The 1,288-nt window shown below is 38.2% G+C and overlaps 1 protein-coding gene across 1 annotated transcript in view; it reads left to right on the top strand.

The window, feature by feature from the left end:
• The window catches only part of LOC119587931 (protein trachealess-like), a gene marked incomplete in the record, with an annotated part of 132,256 nt that overhangs the window by 125,109 nt on the left and 5,859 nt on the right, over nucleotides 1-1,288 (top strand). Inside the window, 2 exon segments of the mRNA XM_037936641.1 lie at nucleotides 729-850; nucleotides 1,207-1,288. Of these exon segments, the coding sequence (XP_037792569.1) occupies nucleotides 729-850; nucleotides 1,207-1,288 (204 nt within the window).

Here is a 1,288-nt window from a genome sequence, read left to right on the forward strand (position 1 = left end):
ATCTTTGCTTGTATCTGCATGGATAATAGGTCCCTTTTTTAGCTATGTGATTTGTAATATGTTGGCGTGTATGTCTCTTTAGCATGTGCGAATGTTTAGAGATAAAGTGTATCAAATATAATGATCTTTAGTGACATGTTTTAGTTAATGGTAAGTCAGCTGAATATTAGGTTGATCATATTTTCAAACAAGACGATTGTACAAATATTTTAAGCAGCCCTTCAAATTATCTCACATACGATAAAGCATAAATCTTTTATTTTTTTCTATTGCCGTTGTTAATAATTTCTGTCTTCAGTTTTTCTTCACTTCCCTTCAGGTGATTTTCTTGCTAGGTTTATATAAACAATCAGTTTCTATTTCTCGAAATAGACTGTAATTCAAACCACTACAGTTGTTTTGATAATAATTTCTTATTTATCTGCTGAAGTTGATATAGTGATTGGTATTATCTAATATTCCCTTCCCTATGCAATAGAAATGCAACAGATGGGTGCAGGTGGAAAAGCCAAAAATAGTAGAAAGAACAATTTTAACGTCATTGATACCGACTACTGAAAGTCGAATGCCCTGTCCGTGAATAAAGCAACATAGGTATTCTCCAGCGTTTCTTCAATGCACAGCTATTACGGCGTTTATTTACTAAAATCTTCTTGCATGAACCTCACCAAGAGAACCAAGACCCATAAACCTCACCGCCATCGTCTCCTTTCCTCTTAACCCCGCAGTGGCTTCATCCATGACCATCTCCAGCGCCTCCATGTTCAAGGGCTTCGATCGAGCCTTCTGCATCCGCATGAAGTCGACGCTAACGAAGAGAGGTTGCCACTTTAAGAGCTCGGGATACAGGGTAAGTTTTGCGTGGTTATATATGGGGTTATATATTTTTTTAAAGTTTAGTATTTGAGTGGATTGTCATGAGGAATAAAGATTTTGGTTTATGTATTCCGTAATGGCTTTGATGCCGATGACGATGAAAGATGGACGGATTTCATCCGTTTTCTTTCTCATTTGTACTCGGTTTTCTTTGATCGCGCAGAGCTTTGTTGGGGTAACTCAGTTTTTTTTAAAACTAGTTGCCATACTCTTTGTTTGTTGGAACCTAAATTCCATAGCATAACCCCACAACAAAAAAAATTACATTTCCTTCTCATCCTTCCCACAATGGTGTCCTAAACACACTAATCCCAACAACCCAATTTACAGGTTGTGCTGATCCTGGGACACCTACGACCACAGTACGTGTTTAGCCACTCCCGCAAGAATCCCCCTCAGCTGATGGGTCTTG

This window comes from Penaeus monodon, chromosome 23 (genome assembly GCF_015228065.2).
Source record: "Penaeus monodon isolate SGIC_2016 chromosome 23, NSTDA_Pmon_1, whole genome shotgun sequence".
In the NCBI taxonomy this organism is placed as follows: Eukaryota; Metazoa; Arthropoda; class Malacostraca; order Decapoda; family Penaeidae; genus Penaeus; species Penaeus monodon.